The following is a 17,996-nucleotide window of genomic DNA, read 5'->3' as shown; positions in this document are numbered from 1 at the left end:
ACTGTCATCATCCTGTCAAGATTTCAGGCTTGTGAAGCAAGCAAAGGGACTAGAAAAGCTGTTTGTGAGATGCAATGTATGGATCGCTGTGGGTAATTCGTGTGTACAACTGTTGTTGAGGCAAATACTATAGTGTCGTGACGAAGTAAACGCTCCCTGCTAAGGTCAGGCTATTCTTAGCATAAATGCTACTGTGCCAGGAAGTTGCTTTTTGAGTCTGAGAAAAGATCGGAGGGAAAAAACATAAATACTGTACTTTCCCACAATAGAAGTGGAAAATATTAGTGCCCTCATGAAACATGACAATATATATGTTCTCTGCTCCTCTTATTAATGACAGTATAAGGCCAGCTTCACACATAAGCCACGCATATCCATGCCTATATTTACAGATTGTAGTATTCATCCTGTATACGTTTAACATATTTACTGTGCGCTTTATTAATTTATTTTATTTTAAAATATTATATATTATACACTTTTCACACAAATAAATGTAGTTAAATGTAATATTTTTTTTACAAAATTAAGTTATTTTTATAAAAAAAAAACAACGCAAAAGAGAAGCTCGATAAGCTCCAAGACCGCAATAAATTCATAACCACTTTTGCTGGACAGTGACATTGCTGGCCAAATACTACTGATTGAGTTGTTTGCCATTTTTTGGATCCCAGTAACTGTCTTATAATTTATGGATGTTTTAAGGATAAATTCAGTGTGATGAACTGGAAATCCCCAATCTTTTTTGTTTTTGTTTTTGACACTACATGGTGACATGGTGCCCTGGGCATGTGTCCAGTCACCCATCTGGTTAAAACAGCCCCTATAGAGCCGCAGATGTATTATGCAGCAGAGACTCTGTCGGTTTGAAAGCTCAGTGCCCCGCTGTAATGCCGATTCACTTACACACTGCAGACACAGGATGTGTGAAACAGGCCTAAGCCTTGTAATTTACAGATAATGAGTCATCATGTTGCAGCTCAAAGTGTAATTCCATCAATCACAGAGATTTATGACCACTCTGTCACCACAGTTTGCCTGTTAACCTTCTGCACCAAGTCTTGTGTTCAATAATAGCTAGTCAGATCACAACCTGTCCCTGAGTTTCATCTGTCTTTCTGTCTCTTCCTTACTTTTTTCCGTAGGTCAATATGGGAAACCCCTGAACAAGTACATTCGACATTACGAAGGCCTGTCCTACGACACAGACGTCTTGCACAGCAAGCACCAGAGGGCTAAGAGAGCTCTGTCTCACCAGGACCAGTTCCTGCACCTGGACTTTCACGCTCACGGCAGGTCAGCCAAGCCTTCTTTTCTGGTCACTTGTTGATTCTGGAAAACTGGATGTCTTGTTCTGGTTTAATACTCGTCGTCTGAGCATTTATGAGGGGAAAGGAGCTTCACAGATCTTTCGTTCTGTGAAAATTGGGTCTTTTTTTTCTTTAGGAACAATGACCCTGGATTGTTCTACCTGAGGTTTTTCATTTTTCTACATTTTTCACAGAGCAATACAGAATGATAGAGACCCCTGGTGATTCACCGCTCCAGGCAATGCAGAGCCAAATTGATCAGGCTTAGATCTTTGGGGTCTGGCAAGCAGCCTGCAGACAGAAAGCTTCCTGTTTCTGTAGTTTGTGAGCATGTCTTTAGCATCGTTCTGTTCTTGGATGGTACAACTGGTGCCATATAATTGCACCTGAGGCAGTGTGGTATGCCCAGTCAACATTTACACAGGATATGATTTGCACCATTCTGATGACAGACACTGTCTGACAGCTTGATGACATTATATCTCAGTAGTAAATTAACTCACTGTAGTAACTTTAATATAGCTGCCAGCTTTTTACTCTAAATTCTATATTTAATCTACAGATTTCATCTGACACAAACCTTTTTTGTAGTCTTTATTTCACTACAGGGATTTTAGAAAGATTCATTTTTTTTAGTCTCTGAAGGAGAGAAACTGATGAAATTGCACATGAAAGAATTATTGCAGGTTTGATACAAATTAACCTCTGCAGCATATGTAGCATGATGTCGATTACCACAGAAAATACTTTCAACTCGTACCTCAGTTTGAACAAAAATGATAAACATATACAGCCTCTCCCCATGAAAGCCTTTGGTGCATATTTTTCATAAGGTTTAAAAGCAGAAGCAGAAATGGAAAGCTTGTATTTCTGTTAACATTCTTACATGAATTATTCATTTGAAAAATAACTTGATCTGTACAGTTTGTTACAGTCCAAAGGGCTGCTCATACTGACAGCAATTTGCAGCAGCAAAGTGACGTGATATTATTCATTTTTAACAAGAGTTGGCGCTTTTCGTTGACACAAGCAAAAGAGACCCGTGGCAAAGAAACAAAGTTAAGCAGAGCTTAACTTTATGCAAATGACCAGCAACACATTAACTTTAATATTTATTTGCTGCGTTTTAAACATGCCCCAATGGGCTTCCATTGTAAGTGCATTACTGTGAAAAAAAAATTTCCTTTGTTTTTATAAACCAAGGCATGTCTTTTGTTTTTTTTTCTACAGATGCCTTTCAACAAATTTTTCATTTATTTAACTATATTAAGTCAACCAGTATTAATTCATCAAGGCCTTCTGACTTTCTTTTAAAGGAACACTGCACTTTTTTTGAAAATAGGCTCATTTTCCAACTCCCCAAGAGTTAAACATTTGAGTTTTACTGTTTTCGAATCCATTCAGCCGATCTCCGGGTCTGGTAGCACTTTTAGCGTAGTTTATCGTAGAACATTGAATCTGCTTAGACTGTTAGCATCGTGCTCAAAAATGACCAAAGAGTTTCAATATTTTTCCTTGTTTCTTTGCCACGGGTCTCTTTTGCTTGTGTCAAAAACATTCAAACTCAACTGTTTAACTCTTGGGGAGTTGGAAAATGAGCCTATTTTCAAAAAAAGTGCAGTGTTCCTTTAAGGACCATTAATCACATACAAGCTTGTCTCAGTATTTTGTGAAAGAATAAACAACTGAATTAAATAAGCATACAAACAAATAGTCTTGTTTTATTAGGCCATGCAAGAGACTGTGATGCCACTGCAAAAATCCATTTTGCCTGCTTTTATCTCAACTTCCTTTTTGTCAGCAGTAGTGTTTCCTTCTGACCCTGCTATAAGAAAACAAGAGCCAAAGGACAGGAAGACCTGAGCCTGCTAAGCCCAATGACATAATCTTTCCTACGATGAGACGGATCTGTCTGTGTGTTCCTGTGATTGAATGTTGACAGCTCCCTCACATTGAGCGTTTGGTTTTGACTTGTTCTTTGAGTTAGTAGACATCTTAGACATTTTTTTGGATGATATTGTAAATCTGTTTTCAAGAATGCATGTGTGTCAAGATAAGAGTAAGTACAGAACAAAAATGACTGCTCAAGTGCAGATTACCATACTGTACAAACTGTACAAACACACATGTGCATAAGCATTAATGTATTCCTTTGTGTCGTGACAAAAGAACGCACCAAAACACACATGCAGGTCCACATAACCATCTGCTTTCTTCCTGCCTGCATGTGTGTGAAGGTGTTCAGCAGACTAAAAATAACACATCCCAAGCGTTCTTTTATTTTCACTCTCTCTCTGTGTCTTCACATGAAGTGAGACTAAAGGAAGACAGCAGCTTACAAAGGAAGTACTGTTATCAGTGAGTGTGTATGGCACAATGGATTCTACATTAAATGGTCATTGTGGACTTTAGAAAAAGTGGATGACACTAGGTGAAAACTATCCAAATGTTGTGTGATCCGAGGATTTAAACCATATTCGGATCTAGTCAGAAATCCATGTGACTACATCATATATTTAGTGCAAAGGCTCTTAAACGTGTAAAAAGCAGTCCATCTCATATGGATCATCATAGATGGACTTTAATATCAGGTGTAAACAAGGGTCTTTGTTTGCAGGAGCTCACAGAGCTCTTTCTCTCTTTGGACTTCAAAGGTCTCTTTTGAAGCCATTGTACTCAAACATGATGAAGGTCATCTATTGTGAAAGGGGTTCTGGGAGGCCAATGTGTGAGTCAAGTTGATGTTTAGGTGCCTAACGGGATCTCTGAGTGTGGCATAGCATATGAAGTGGCCATTTGTCACATGTGATGGAGTGTTTTTTTTTTTTTTTAATCCATTATTCATGAATCAGCCTTATTATGTTTAGATGCTGAATTTAATTATATAATAAGGTTAAAGTGCTCATTGAATGATGCTGTGTGTGTGTGTGTGTGTGTGTATAATATTAATTTGTCTGTAAGTGCTACATGAGAATGTCTGATAACTTAAAGTGAAAGAAAATTGCACATAGTTAATTTGAAGATGTGTTACTGAGAAGGGTGGCGAATCCTTTGAATTTAATAAACCTTGCTTATGATCAGACAGACATCATGAAATGTAAATAAGCTGCCCTTAGATCAGCTGCCCTCATATTAATATTTTAGAGTATTACTCTTTTATTGTTTCTGAAATCAAATTAGCAAATTTATTTTAGGGATGCACCAATATTAAAAGTCTGGCCGACACTGTTGCTGATATTAAAGCCTTAAATCATTTTTTTTAAAGCTTAAATTGAATTTAAGCTTCACAACACTATAATGTACAGTATTAAAATGGTTGTTCATTTTGAGCTTTGCTAAGATTACATTTAGCAGGGTTATTAAATTATTAGTGTTTTTAAAATTTAAGTATGTGGTAGATAATTAAGTATAAATTAATAATTAAATTTTAAACTATATTAAAATCTAAAACAGTTTTCATTTGTGATAATATTTCACAATATAACTTTTTTTTTTTTTTTTTTGTAACCAAATAAATGCAGCCTTGGTGAAGAGATTTCTTTCAAAAACATTAACAATTGTAACTGACTCCACTATTTAACCGGAGTGTACATCCATTTTCAACCGATACCAGTCATTAGTACGATACAGATATATTGTGGATCTCTAAACTATATATAACAAAGATACAAGGGTCATGTGATATACACAACTTTATACTTTCCTGCGTACACAGATTCCCTATATGAACTCAACATTTTTTTTATGTGTCTCTGGAGGGTTTTGTTCAGTAGGTGCTATTCTCTCTGGCCCAAGTAGTCCTCTGTCCCTTCTCTTGAAAAGAGCCAGTGTGTTGTATTTAACTGCTGGATAGTTTGCATATAACAAGCCTTGGTGTTCTCAGTTATCACTGAATGCTTGTTTTGTTTAGTTTCTGACATTAACTCAGGAACTCAACTGTGTGTTCAGACACGTGGGGTGGTGTGCCTGAAAACAGTTGTCTGTGGCTGAAAGCAGTGTATTGTTTGAAAGAGAGCAGTGCTGTGTGTGTGTGTGTGGGTGGGGTACATTTAGTGTGTTTTGCCTATTGGGATTAGCGGTTTAAGCCGCAGTGGAGTTTGCCAAAGGTGGAACAGAATGAGCCCTGGAGCTAATCTCTTCAAGGTGAGTCCACAGCCGCTCTCATTCCCCTCTTCAGAGACAGAGAGGCTTACGAGTGAATGAATATTTAACAAGCAGGAGATTCATGGGGAGTCACACATCACCGTATGACTTGAGCCTAGTCAGCGTGAGTCTTATGACTAATACCGATATGCACATCTCTTGCCAGATCAGTCTGCCTTTTATCACTTATCTTGCTGAAAAAGTGAGGTAATCTCTGCACTGTTCCTGCAATGTCACTGACCCTCACACACATGAGTTGAAGTGATGTCATAGTCAGAACGAGCAGTGTATTTGCATTACATTACCGTACATTAGCAGTCCCTTTCCTATCCAAGGTGACTTGGAGTACATCATCTATGGCACAGTCCCTCTGGAGCAGCCCAGACTCAAATGTCTAGCTCAAAGGCACAATGGATATAGAATCCCAGTTATTCATGAATGAGGGTTTGGACTGGTAATTTTATGATGGCATACTGAAGTAAGAGAGAGCCCATAACTTCCCCAAGGCCTTTAGGTATTGGCAATGCTTTGGAAGACAAAAAGCTTAGGCTGGCTATGTCATCTCTAAGTTGATTTAAAAAAAAAAAGTCTCCAACTAAACAAAGCTGAACTGAGAGTTTGTGATTTAACCTCTAGGGAAGTAACCGTATACAGCATCAAAGTAACCGGGAGGTAAAGGAGGTTAGTTTGTCATTTTGATTAATGTTTTTCAGCTCACATCAGTTTGATCTTATGGGAGACCTTCTGTGACTTGCATTTTTTGCTGATTTGGTCTCATAAACAGTGGTTACTTTGGGTGCTTTCACACCTGCCTCATTTAGTTTGGTTGAATCGCACTAGAGTTTGTTTTCCCTCTTGGCGTGGTTCGTTTGGGCAGGTGAAAGCAGCAATCACACTCGGGTGCGCACCAAAAGCGGACCAAACAAGCGTACCGAGACCTCCTTGAAGAGGTGGTCTCAGCACGCTTTCAAACAAACCCTGGAGCGTTTAGTTTGTGGTGAGAAAGCAATCCGACCCAACGGACCAACGAATCAAGCTGTATCATAATTCATAACGGGAAATATTTTATATAAAAAGCAGCAGTCAGTGTCTTTTGTGTCTAGCAGTCAAGCGCTTTGAGTACCCAGAAAAGCGCTATATAAATGTAACAAATTATTTTGTGAATGCAAGTGAGAAACTTTGATTTGAGTGAGAGTATTTATTGCAGTTGAAAACCAAAGAGCACCTCTTCATATTAAAATGTTGTGTAATTAATTACTCTTCTCTTCGCATTACAAGAATGCTGTCCTGACGAAGCCTTGATTCACGCTGGCTGAAACTGCATTTTTTTATATATATATATATATATATATATATATATATATATATATATATATAATATGCATGTATGTATAATTATATTTTCACTATATATGTGTGTGCGTGTGAGAAAATTATATATAGATAGATATATTAGAGAGGAATGACAGCTACATTCATTTTGCGTTATATATAAATATACCAGTCAGCAGGCACATGACGGACCAGCACATTAAATAATTGTCTTTTGTGTATGAGTTTTATTTGAGTGTCTGATGTGATGTTTCTCTCTCTCTCCTAAACGCTGATGCTGCACTTCTGCAAGCATGTCACTCATTGCTTTTCTAGTGTAGGCTGTACACTGTAGGCTGTGTGAAAAAAAAGGTTGGGAACCACTGCCCTAAAGCAAGAGGATTGTCTTCTAAGACCCCAGTCATTCAAAACCATTAAGGATAATTTGCTCTCCTATTAAACTGTAATTGATGCTCTTTGTTAATCACTGACGATTTATCATTATTTGCATGATTACATAAAATATTATATAAAGGATTATAGCCCATGTAATATTTTAATAAGCAGAAGGAAAGAAAGGAAGAAGGAAAGAAAAAGACTCTAAACAGTGGAAGTATTGCTCTAGAAATAATGTAGAAGAGCTGGGAAGACTTATAAGGTTGTCCATTTCTTCTGGAACTAATTAAATGTATGATTATTGTAGTACTCGTGGTTTAATGATTAGTAAGTTGGGGTGCTAAAAGAGATCCAAAATCAGGAGTGCAATTTTTTTTTTTTTTTTTTTTTTTTTAAACAATCATTACAAATTGACTAGAGACCATTTGGACAATTAGTGCCATGCCAAATCAGTGGCATGCATAATTTTGTAATATGTTTGGAAATTTTTGTTTCTGAAACAAAAACAAATCCAATTTTATTGTAAAACTGAATGTACAATTCTATTCAAACTCAGCTGGAACTTTCCACTCCACCATTAAAAAGGCATATATTTATTATTACAGCATATAACATTACTCTGACTCCTTAACTCTGCCAGTGCTCCTGAACTTTGCACATTTTTGATTTGTAATGTTTTTGTGTACCCAGGTCTCATCCGCTACTGCTGTTTCCCAGGGCAAATAAAAACAGCCTGTTTTGTCAGTACAAATGAGCACAGACGCATTCAATTTTATTGCATTAGATATTGAAACTATTAAAACAAACTAACTATTTGGCATTTTAAAATTACTCAATTTCTTTTCCCATTCAAATAAAATTGCAGAAGTGGTAATGATATCAGCCTTTAATAACTATGCTAAGAACATGCAGACCAGGAGACCTGCGGTGTCACATTTTTGTTGTTGTCGTGCACGCGTGTGTTTGTGTGTGTGTGTGAGATAAACATGCTATTTCTTCTGTGTAAAACGGGCAAGGCAGGATCACATGGTCTTCATGTGATGCATATCTGCCCTCTCACACCCTCATGTGAGCTCAGAGAACAGAGAGATTAGAAAAAGTTGAGCACGAACACTGTCTCTCCTTACGTTCTCCTGAGTGTTGGGCATGTGATCTAAATAAGATCTCTGTGAGAGAAGTCTGTTTTAATAATTCTGTTTCAGCCTCTTCTTCAGCGCTGTAATGCTCAGTTACACGCTGTAAAACATATTGTTTGTTTTATTTGGTTTTGGAAGCAAAAGAGATCAATGTGCAACAAACAGTGTTTTTCTGACCACGATCTTCAGCTTTTTGGAAGTTTTACACACAACTCATCTGCTGTCCATATTTTCTTAGTATTGATCACAGCAAAGGGACTCGAAGCACACAGGAGGCTGAAATAACAAAGGAAGTGCTGAGAGATCACAGCAGGTTACATAAGGGTCTCCTGACCGCAGACTGCGAGAAGAAATAAATATTTTATTTCTTGATTTAAACAGTGCTTGTTGTTTGTTGTTACAAGGAAATGGAATTGAGATCAAGAGGTTTTTCTTATAACTGTATTTTGTGTACGTTCTCTGTGATGGAGGTTCTAGTTTATTAAAATTGACATTTTCAAAGTATTTCTTCAAGCGAATGAGTTTGTGTGGTAGTGTTTTTCCTACTGAAAATAAGATGTGGAGGCAGAGGTAGAAAACCTTTTTTTTTTTTTTTTTTTTTTTTTTTTTTTTATAAGAGATATAAATTTATATAGGATTTATTAGCCCGTTTTATCCACAAGTGCAATCACTTAGAAAAGTAAAAGAATTTAAAGTTCATGTATGTAGTAAAAATGTCTCAATAGCAATTCTGAAGCTTTCTTAGCAAGCCCCACAAAAGATTCTCTCTCTCTGTCTCGCTCGCTCGCTCACTCACAAACACACTTTATCATCATGTTAGTGATCTGTACAGTCTAAATATGTTCTTTGTGTAGCAGTATGTGCTGTACAGAAGATGTTGACTCGTCACCAGATGGGTTCTTTATGAGGCTTGATACTGAAAAGTTGTTCAGTAAAGCTTTCCCATCCATCCATCAAACGGTTAACAGCTCCTGCACCTGAATCTCTGCTGCTGTGCTCTGATGTTGTTTGTATTCATCCGCACTCACTCACTCTCACCGTCTCCTCTCTCTGTAGAGTAACTCTTGCTCCAGTTGCTCATACTTGTCCCTGATGTTTTTGTTCTGTTGCTCTAAATTGAATTCGGACTGATGTGCTCCTCTAGGACATTCTGCAGGAAATCTACTAATCACACTGGCTTCGGCCTGCATCTGATAATGGAAGGACGGCACCTTTGTGTGGTACATTATAAGAGTTTACTGTATCGTTATTGAGATTATGTATGCTCCTGCAGGGAGAGGAGGTAATTAGAGAACAATGTCCAATAAGATGGTTGATTGGATTAAAACGTTGCTGTTTTAATCCAATGCTGTAAAACGATGAACGCAAGCACATAATGTTTTAATAAGGACTTTCATTAAGACTTTAAGTGCACTAGGAGATAAAGCAAATAAACATCTTAATGGCTTTTCCTCTGTTTTATCCTTTTTTTCTTTTATTTTAATTCAACAAGGTCAAAACATCATCGTTTTACTAAATGAAGATTCATGTATTTAGATTACTACTAGATTACATCTACTTCACAGAAGTCTAGAAAATATTTAGTTTTTGAAAGTTTAGTATGCTTATGAAGGCTGCATTTATTTAATAAAAAAACAGTAAAAAAAAAAAAGTAAAGTGAAATTTAAATTTAAAACTTCTTTTTAATGTTTTAGAATGTAATTTTCATCAGCCATTACCGTTATTTTATTAGAGTTAGTAAAAAATTGTGAAGGTATTCTTTATGCCATGGGGAAGTCGTGGCCTAATGGTTAGAGAGTCGGACTTGTAATCCGAAGGTTGCGGGTTTGAGTCTTGGGCCGGCAGGGATTGTAGGTGGGGGGGAGTGAATGTCCAGCGCTCTCTCCACCCTCAATACCACGACTGAGGTGCCCTTGAGCAAGGCACCGAACCCCCAACTGCTCCCCAGGAGCCGCAGCATAAATGGCTGCCCACTGCTCCGGGTGTGTGTTCACGGTGTGTGTGTGTGTTCACTGCTGTGTGTGTTTACGTTGGATGGGTTAAATGCAGAGCACGAATTCCGAGTATGGGTCACCATACTTGGCAGTATGTCACTTCACTTTATATTTCTTTCCTTGCTGACTCAAATGATTGAACCAGGTTTGTTTTTACCTAAACATCTTCAGGGGTCTGCCTTTGTTTCACTGGGGATTGTTAGGCAGTTTTCTTTGTGAGGCTCCTTCAGAATATTTGATATTTTATACAACATATCTTTTAATTGAGTTGAATTGTGTCTAATTAAATAATCACATTTCAGTTCTAGGAATCAGATTTCTCACCAGTGCTTTGCTCTTGCCCGCAGTGGTGCAGTCTGCAATTAATTCTCTTATATTGATTCTTTGTGGCACGCAGCATTGAGCACAGACAGACTGGCAAGGAAAGTTGATTCAGGCCTGCTATGCACTGCAGGATCAATGGCTTCTCTGGCGTCTGACGATTCATTCCCCTTTTTCATGGTTTTTGTGTACTCACAGGGCAAGTGTCCATATGTAAAGCCCTCCAGCAGCCAGATGGGCCAATCTGTGTTTCAGTAATGAGTCCTTAGAATGGAGTGTGGTAAAAATAGGTAACTTTAAAGAGGAGAGAAGGACAGGAGAAGAGGCAAGCAGTTGAGGCAAAGTCCAGCTCAGAGATGCAAGAGCCTTGATTACAACTTGCCCCAGCTAGAGAAACAATCCAAACTCACTCAAAGACTTCTTATCTCCCTAGCAGTGTGCATTTGGTCATTTTGCCTGCTCAGTTTTTCTGCAGATTATTCACCCCAGTACAGATGGAGCGAGTTGGCTGCACTGCACTGTTTTTTCTACATTTTTGTGTCAGGTTTATAGGATGGTAGTAAGTATTATTAATCATTTTTGTTTTGTTTTAATATAATATTTGTATTATTATTATTATTATTATTAATAATAATAGTCAATTCATTAAAAATATTTTCTGTTTTGATTTATATTATTATTGTTGTTGAGGAGTGTCATTCAAGGCAGGTAGACCTAGATCAGGTCAGTGAGGCAGGCAGTTGTGTCATGTAGGGAAATTCTTCTCATTAGCGCTTACCACCTCTGTCCTTACCTAATTCAGCTGCCATCTCTCACAGTCATTTTTAACAAACTTTATTCTTCCCCCTCTCTTTCAGTTGCTTGCTCTTTAAAGGCTGTTTCATTCTCAGTGCCTATCGTTCTCCCTCACACACTCACTCACACTCAGTATTCCCTGCTGTTCACCGCCCCCATCTCCCGTCTGTCATAGAGCACTCTAGTAAAGCGTTCCTTTATCACTCTGTAGTAAACAAAAGGAGCGTCATGTACTCAGTAAATATCCTGTTGCTGTATCACTCTAGCCTTATAGACTCACATAGTTGCCATCTATGCTTTTGGCGTCATCATTTTTTCTTTCTTAAACGTCATTACTCTGCATCAGAAATCCAGTTATACTCAGATTAGGGGGCTGAGCTGGTGGATGTCATTAATTTCAGATGCATTACTGCAAATGTAATTGAAAGTGTTGAGTGCTGGGAAATTGCATTGCACATGCCGCTTGGACTGAATTGGATCTGACTGGTATCGGGTGGGATATTCCTGGAACTGCCTTTAGCAGTGAAAGTGACGCCATCGAGGGACAAAAGATCACAGTGGGAATCTAGATGCCTCCCTTTGGCTTTTAGGATGTTCAAACAACGGAGTTTGCTGGGCGCTTGACAACTGCAAGGGAAATGCAGTGATTCACTGTAGAGCTAATGAAGGCTTGCTGGTGCTCAGCTGATGAGGGGGCCATCTCTTCAGGCTCTGAGGTCAAGTGCTGCAATCATAGTCTAATGATCTGTTGGTGGTGAGTCCCATTAAAATCATGATCAGCCGTCTGCTTGCATATTAGGGCTGCAGAGTTAAATTAATTTTTGCCTATAATAGTGTTGTCAAAAATATCGATATTTCGATAAATATCGATACTGAAATATCTGAACGGTAGCAATATTAATTTCCCGAAGTATTGATACACCGATACTAGCCGAGCTGTCACTTTCACTTCTCTCCAAAGGCGCGTGGACAAGCACCACACATGATCGCACTCGTCTCCTTCGCTCTGGTTAAATAGCAAAAGTGAAGCAAATAGAAAGATGACTGCTCTGGTTGTTAAAGAACACAGCAGGAGCGCTATCTGTAGGGATCTATGATCTCCGCGATGAGGAATCCAGTCATAAAAACGGAATTTACAGTTTAACGCGGAATGTCACGGAATTTGTCAAAGTTTGGATGATTTAATAAAAAGTAGGTCATTACACTTAAATCAAATCGCGATATGGACTAGTATCTGTAAATATTAAGCTGCAAAAGTCGATTTAAATATGAATCCTGCATGTTCTGCGCGTCTCTGTGAATGTGCTGCACGTGCGGTTGTGTTTACTAATGTGGCGCTCGCGGTGATTTCAGCGTCTGCCGTCCCAATGAGGACATAAATACATCAACAATATCTCCAGAACTGATCTGAAAGGCACTTTACGAGCATTTTACCATTTAATTTGAGTAAAACTAGCCTCATATCATACACACACAGAACTTTAAAAGTATTCACGGCAACCCGTCAAAATAAAAGTTCGGTTTAACTTAGCCTATTAAAGACCGTGTGCCAGAAATAGGCTATATTACTATTATTTAGTAGAATGTACATAATACTACTACTTACTACTACTGTTCATTTTTTTTAAAGAAATAATCACACAATATTTTAATTTTAATAGTAAATCCCCTTCATTTGCCAAAAATGTAAATGTTTAATTTTCATTAATTCAAATATAAATTAATTAAAATTGTTTTATGCCTTCATCTGATATCCAGTAAAATTTAAATACACAACACAGAATTTCTGAGGGGGAAAACACATTTCATAAGGCTACTGTAAGAATAAAGAAAAATTGTTTGTATGCATTCAAATAATAGACATGCTAAAACACAGAATTTGGTAACAATAAAACATAAGGTGAGAAAAAAATAAAACATTTCATACGGCCCTAAACGTGTCATTTTTGTTACACTTTTAATAAATTAAATGTTAAGTTGTATAATTTTCATGATTTTAATGAATTAGACATGCTTTTAGATTAATAGCATTTAATTTGACCATTAAAAAAAAAAAAGAGTCCAGAAAAATTCAAACGGAAAAAAACGGAATCCAGAAAAATTAAAATGGAAAAAAATGAATGTAGAAAAAAATAAAACTGAATTTGGGGAAAAATAAAACGGATTTCATAGGGCCCTATATCTGGAAATATTTTGGTTATGAAGCAAATGAGAATATCAACAAATAGAACTTTGGATTTTAATTAGTACATGTATTAGTAAACGTTAGTTTCAATTAACATTTTAACTAAGATTAATAAAAGATTAATAAATAAATCAACAAATGCAGTACCTCGAGACATTTTTTTGTTCATGTAAAATATACCGCATGTTCTCGACTTGTTACATTTATCTTTAAATTAAAAAAATTACCCCCTTAATATTGTGGCAGTTTTTTTCACCGTGGTATCGAGTATCGATATTTTTCAAGGTATCGTATCCAAGTTAGAAATTCCAGTATCGTGACAACACTAGCCTATAATAATTGCATCTTTAACACTCTTCTCTTTCTCTTATCACAAATATTTTTGTAGAGTAAGCATCCTGTTCTCTTTGTGTATGCATTTGTGATTTCATGTGTGCTTTGCATTTGCTGAGTTCAGGTTTTTGTGATTGCTTGTACTGTGCAGTCTTACAAACACACTGCTTTCCCAGATGTTGCCTTCCTGTCGTCACATGAGGATAAATATAGCCCTCTGCAGTAATAAGTGGGAATGCTGCTAATTTGTATGAGAAGCAAACAGCGACTCCTGAGGTGCTCTCTAATCAAGCACTGTCTCAACCCAGGGTAGGATTGACCAACAAAGTCAATAACCCATAGGATGGGAACCTTAAAGGAAATTAATTATTCTGGTTCCGGTTCTGATTCCTATTAACGATTCCTGTGGCTTAATGAATCCATTAACAATCCTTTTAGTGCTTTTAAAATAGAGAAAATTATGTTCATGAGTAAATGATTATTAATATTTAACTTAAAACTAGTAAAACTGTTCTTACAGAAGAACCACGTAAATGCAATCTAATAATGTAACTTATAGATAATATTTTAGTACGGTGTTCTATCTGCATCAGTGGGATGAAATCCACTTGTAAGAACCTAAGTATAATTGGAAAAAAAAAAAAAAAAAAGGAAAGTTTGTGCATCCCAACCTTGTTACTATCAAAGTTGTACTTTTTGCATTGTTGTTGTTGTTTTCTTTGCTTTCTTTTAGTTTCTTATGCTTTGTAGAATGCTTTGTATTTGAGCTGGCATTCTCTTGCTTGTTTTATGAATGGAACCAAAACAGGAAACCATTTTAATTTGAGAGTGGGACAATTACCCTAACTGCTGAGAACATTTGGAAAATAATGTGCATTTTTAGCTAGATAGAGAATTATTTGTAACGCTTTGTCATTCCACCTACAGAAGCACTAGAGATGGGGAAATTGAAAGCACCACTGTTGGGTTTGACATGATTAGCAAAGACTTTGAATGTTTGTGGGGAAATGTTGTGCTCTGTGCTCTCCACTATGACTCATGTGGCTTAGTGTGGTGTAGACAGCAGCACTAGTTTGTGGGGATTTTTGGTGGGGTTTGAGTTTTTGCCCAATGCCCACCATGGAAATTTGAATAAGATGGTGGGTGTTGTTCATGATCTGAGTCACATACTGAAAAGTACGAAACGCTTCCATGCAAATATGAAATCATCCATGTCTGATCATCCGTGTTCATACCAACAAATGATTAAGCTCCTCTGTAATGTAATTCTTTAATTTATGAATCTCTGAATTTATAAATGCTTGACTCTATTATTGACTCATAAGTGATCTAATTTAAACTTGCAAAATGCCATTTTCTGGCTGTGAGTTGTGAAAACTTTGAAATTTCCTGCACTACTTCCTTTTGTCTGAGCGTAACGCTTCACAGGATCTTACAATAAAGAACATGTAATATGCCCTGTGGTATGCATGTCTTTTGTGTGTTAAAGCATTGGTTAGTGACATATGAATTGGTTTGTACTTATACATGCACTTCTGCCCTCCTAATGTTATTCTGTACTAGAGAATATGTACTGTATGCGGTTACGTTTACTGCCAAGTGGGAGTCTGCCACAATATTAACAAGTTTAAATCAAATTAGAATCAGTGTATTCCCCAAAAATCTCTAGGAATAAAATCAATAGGAATAGTTACCATTTAAACAAGAATTAATCACTTTCATGTCCAAAATTATTTTTGTGTACTTTTATGATATTGCTATTTGTGCCATTTGAGACTTGAAAGCCTGTCATTCAATGTTATTTTTCTTGAGAAGCGAAAGCAGTACAATTACAAAAAATCATTTTTGTGTCCCACAGAAGAAATACAATTAAACTGGTTTTCAACAACATAAGGGTCAGTAATTGATGACAATTTTCTTTTATGTGTGAACTATCTCTCTGAAATTGACTAAGCAATTACTTGATGATGCTACTCATGCTAAACAAGTTTGTTTGATGACAAACTTTCCTTCAGGTTTGAGTTGGTAGCAAAAAGGGTTGAGGTGAGAATATAGTATTTATACCTATACATAAAAACATTAGAAGTCTAGGGGATGTTCTCATTTAGATCTCATTTCATTCATTTCTCATTTAGCTGTGTAGTCTAAATGTATGTAAGTTTGCTTGGCTATACTTTGATTAGGGGTTGTCTGTAATAATTAGAATTCCCTGTGCATAAAAAACTGTAGATGTCTGTGTCCTCATGTAGATGTGTGTGTGTGTGTGTGTGTGTGTGTGTGAAGGGTAGTTTTAATTAGAGAGTTCTGAGAATGCCCTGACCTCCTCCACCTGCCTATTCTCCCTCCAGGACTCTCTGTCCTTTTAGTTTCCTCTCTCTTATTTTCTTCCTACACTTTTTTTCATGACCCTCTCACTGTTGTTCTCAGTTTCCTCATGACAGTACTAGCGTATGTTAGCAGTGAGCCTCACCTGCACAAAGGTCAAACCAATCCTGGGTGGAGCAGTGAGCTGCTATGCTCATCACTAGTGTTTACTACAGGGACATGGGTCCGCCCCTTTGGCTTTGAGTCTTCCTGTTCCTGTACTGAGCCTCTTATGAAATTCAGCTTTGTGTTTTATTCAGGTCAATACTGTGTTGTTTTTCACATTACGGTAATGTCTTTTCTTTTCTAGCTAACATGATTAAAATCTCCCCTGATGTGGCACATCTTGTCCACCGCTATTGTCGGGCTTCTTTAGTACTCTGATGTATTAGAGACTAGAGCTTCACACACACACAAACACACGGGCTCAGCTGCATGAGCATGGGTGATGCCTGATCCCGTTTATCCTGAGGGAATCCATGATAGCAGGGTGGTCAAGGCCATTTCAAGGCTATTTCTCTCTCTCTGCTATCAAACACAAATGACTGATGCAATCTGCACACACAGTACTCTGCAGAAAGCTCTGTGGGTATTAATAGACTTGTAATGCTATATACATTGCCCCACCCCTTGCATGTTTATTTATTAAAAAATACTGGGCAACCGATGTATCGCCATGGTCAATATTTGGCTTTTTTTAATTTAATTTAATTTAATTTAATTTTTTTACTATTGCCATTGGCCGATACGTTGTTTTTTTTTTTTTTTTTTTTTTTTTGTCAAAAGCCGAAAACGGCAATAAGAATGTCAGCATCTAAGAGAAAGCAGACTCTCAGAAATCTTCATAGTTTACTGACATTGTATAACAGTCTGTCTAATAAAAGATTAGACAGAACTTTTAAACAAAGAAAATGAATGGTATATGAAAAAAGTATTATAGCATTTGCCTTTCTATTAAAAATATGGCAAATTTGATGGTTGATTTGGCTATTATGAGGAGCGAGGCACTTTAAATCCATTCTACAGATCCAAAAATTCTGCGGATTGCTTCTGGGTTTGATGGTGGAATCTTAAGGCACACCAAGAATGATAACTGTAAAGATAATTATAAAGCTATAAGAATCGTTCTAATTCTTTCGAGAGAAGCAAAATCCTCACATCATAACTATAACAAGGAATGATGATGTTGGAACCAGAACAAATTTTATTACTTTTTAAAGAGCTTGAGCATTTAAAGCAGCAGACTACAAAACTGCAGTGCATCAGGCTTAGAATAAATAAAACTTAATTGTGCTCTGGTGTGGATGCTAATACTCTTTATATTATAATAATTTTATAATAATCGCTAATAATCTTTATGGTTATCATTCTTGGTGTGAACATTCTTTTACTGAATGTTGTTTTTTTGTTTTTTTTTCTTCTCATTAATCCATCATGTCTTCAACTAGACATCCAGCACACGCTCAATTATAAATTTCGACATGTCAGATCATCACCATGTAGAAGTGTGTCAAGTTAATAACCCAGATGAATCCTTTTGAATCACTGAGTCACTCACCAGCATAATGTTCTAGAAAATCCTAATGACCTAATGTGCCAATGGGAAATGGAAAAATCTGAAGGGAAGATATGATTTGATTATAAATGCTGGTAAATTAGGTAAAAAAATCATTTTGGCCGTGAGAAATGCTGTTTGGCAGATTTCCCT

The 17,996-nt window shown here is 37.0% G+C and overlaps 1 protein-coding gene across 2 annotated transcripts in view; it reads left to right on the top strand.

Moving 5' to 3' along the window:
• The window catches only part of LOC306873113 (disintegrin and metalloproteinase domain-containing protein 10-like), a 65,136-nt gene that overhangs the window by 15,565 nt on the left and 31,575 nt on the right, over window positions 1–17,996 (top strand). For both annotated transcript variants that reach the window (XM_079422155.1, XM_079422154.1), the window contains exon 2: window positions 1,146–1,296. In XM_079422155.1, the coding sequence (XP_079278281.1) occupies window positions 1,146–1,296 (151 nt within the window). The remainder of the gene's footprint in view (window positions 1–1,145; window positions 1,297–17,996) is intronic.

This window comes from Barbus barbus, assembly GCF_936440315.1.
Source record: "Barbus barbus genome assembly, chromosome: 1".
Taxonomy (NCBI): Eukaryota; Metazoa; Chordata; class Actinopteri; order Cypriniformes; family Cyprinidae; genus Barbus; species Barbus barbus.
Note: the sequence above shows the minus strand (reverse complement) of the source record. Positions and strands in the feature narration are given on the sequence as shown.